Source organism: Geospiza fortis, unplaced genomic scaffold, assembly GCF_000277835.1.
Source record: "Geospiza fortis unplaced genomic scaffold, GeoFor_1.0 scaffold1181, whole genome shotgun sequence".
Lineage (NCBI taxonomy): Eukaryota > Metazoa > Chordata > Aves > Passeriformes > Thraupidae > Geospiza > Geospiza fortis.
Window position 1 is genome coordinate 3,479 of NW_005054664.1, and position 2,145 is coordinate 5,623.

Here is a 2,145-nt window from a genome sequence, read left to right on the forward strand (position 1 = left end):
CTTTGGGGAGGAGCTGGAGGACCTGGGAGCCGTGGCAGCGCCCGCCAACGGGGATCTCACCAAGGAGGTAGGAGACACGGGGGGTTTGGGGCGGGTTCGGGGAAGGGTTGGGCTCAGTTTGGGTGTCGGCGCGTTTGGCGCTCGGGGATGGCGCAATGCGGGAGCTGGGCTCGGTTTCAGCGCTCCCGGGGCAATTCCGGGCTGGTTTTCCCTTTTTGCCTGCCCTGCTCTGGCTGCGGAGGAGCAGGGAAAGGAGGGGGAAGGAGCTGGGGCCCCTCGTGACTCTGGGGATTGGGAAAGCGAGGAGCAATCCAGCTGGGACATAAACAGCGCTGTTGGGAAAGAGCCCTGGCCCAGGTGTGGAGCAGGTGGTTGGGCTGCTGGGCTGGAGCCCGGCCAGGAGCCTGCTCCTCCCTCAGCGTTCCTCCCCAGGAGCCTGCTCCTCCCCAAAATCCAGTTCCTCACTCAGTTTTCCTCCCCAAAATCCAGTTCCTCACTCAGTTTTCCTTCCCAAAATTCATTTCCTCACTCTGTTTGCCTCCCCAGAATTCCATTCTTCACTCAGTTTTCCTCTCCAGGAGCCAGTTCCTCACTCAGATTTCCTCCCCAGAATTCAGTTCCTCCCTCACTTTCTCTCCCCAGAATTCAGTTCCTCACTCAGTTTTCCTCTTCAGAGTTCCTTTCCTTGCTCACTTTTCCTGCCCAGAGTTCCCTTCCTTGCTCAATTTCCTCCCCAGAATTCCCTTCCCTGCTCACTTTTCCTGCCCAGAATTCCCTTCCCTGCTCACTTTTCCTCCCCAGAATTCCTTTCCTCACTCACTTTTCCTGCCCAGAATTCCTTTCCTCGCTCACTTTTCCTGCCCAGAATTCCTTTCCTCGCTCAGTTTCCCTCCCCATCCGGCTGGGCTGGGCTGGGTTTGGTTTTCCTGCTTTCCCTGACCTTTGGGAAGGCTGGGATGTGATCGCAGGCCCCGGGAGCTGCTGCTGTGGTTGTGGCACGGCTGCCTCGGTCACGGCACATCCCGGCTTCCCTGGGGCCTGGGGCTGATCCGTGCCCTCGGGTCCTTCCAGGGCTGTGGAATGGGAGTGTCAGTGCTGATCCATGTCACCAGGTCCTTCCAGGGCTGTGGAATCAGGGTGTCAGGGCTGATCCGTGCCCTCAGGTCCTTTCAGGGCTGTGGAATCGAGGTGTCAGTGGTGATCCATAGCCTTGGGTCCTTCCAGGGCTGTGGAATTGGGGTCTCAGTGCTGATCCATGGCCTTGGGTCCTTCCAGGGTCAAGCAATAGGGTGTCAGTGGTAATTCCCAGCCTTGGGTCCTTCCAGTGGTGTTAAACGGGGTCTCAGTGCTGATCCATGGCCTTGGGTCCTTCCAGCTTTATGGAATAGGGTGTCAGTCCTGATCCATGTCCCCAGGTCCTTCCAGGGCTGTGGAATGGGGCTGTCAGTGCTGATCACGTCCCCAGGACCTTCCAGGATTGTGGAATGGGGCTGTCAGTGCTGATCCATGGCCTTGGGTCCTTCCAGGGTCAAGCAATAGGGTGTCAGTGGTAATTCCCAGCCTTGGGTCCTTCCAGTGGTGTTAAACGGGGTCTCAGTGCTGATCCATGGCCTTGGGTCCTTCCAGCTTTATGGAATAGGGTGTCAGTCCTGATCCATGTCCCCAGGCCCTTCCAGGATTGTGGAATGGGGCTGTCAGTGCTGATCCACGTCCCCAGGCCCTTCCAGAGCTGTGGAATTGGGGTGTCAGTGCTGATCCATGGGCTCAGGTCCTTCCAGGGCTGTGGAATGGGCTGTCAGTGCTGATCCACGTCCCCAGGCCCTTCCAGAGCTGTGGAATTGGGGTGTCAGTGCTGATCCATGGGCTCAGGTCCTTCCAGGGCTGTGGAATGGGCTGTCAGTGCTGATCCACGTCCCCAGGCCCTTCCAGAGCTGTGGAATTGGGGTGTCAGTGCTGATCCATGGGCTCAGGTCCTTCCAGGGCTGTGGAATGGGCTGTCAGTGCTGATCCACGTCCCCAGGCCCTTCCAGAGCTGTGGAATTGGGGTGTCAGTGCTGATCCATGGGCTCAGGTCCTTCCAGGGCTGTGGAATGGGCTGTCAGTGCTGATCCACGTCCCCAGGTCCTTCCAGGGCTGTGGAATGGG

At 58.6% G+C, this 2,145-nt stretch overlaps 1 protein-coding gene across 1 annotated transcript in view; it reads left to right on the top strand.

Annotated features, from left to right (window-relative positions):
- Positions 1-2,145, top strand: part of NFE2L1 (nuclear factor, erythroid 2 like 1) — a 10,799-nt gene that overhangs the window by 944 nt on the left and 7,710 nt on the right. The window contains exon 3 of the mRNA XM_031065000.1: positions 2-67. Within this exon, the coding sequence (XP_030920860.1) occupies positions 2-67 (66 nt within the window). The remainder of the gene's footprint in view (position 1; positions 68-2,145) is intronic.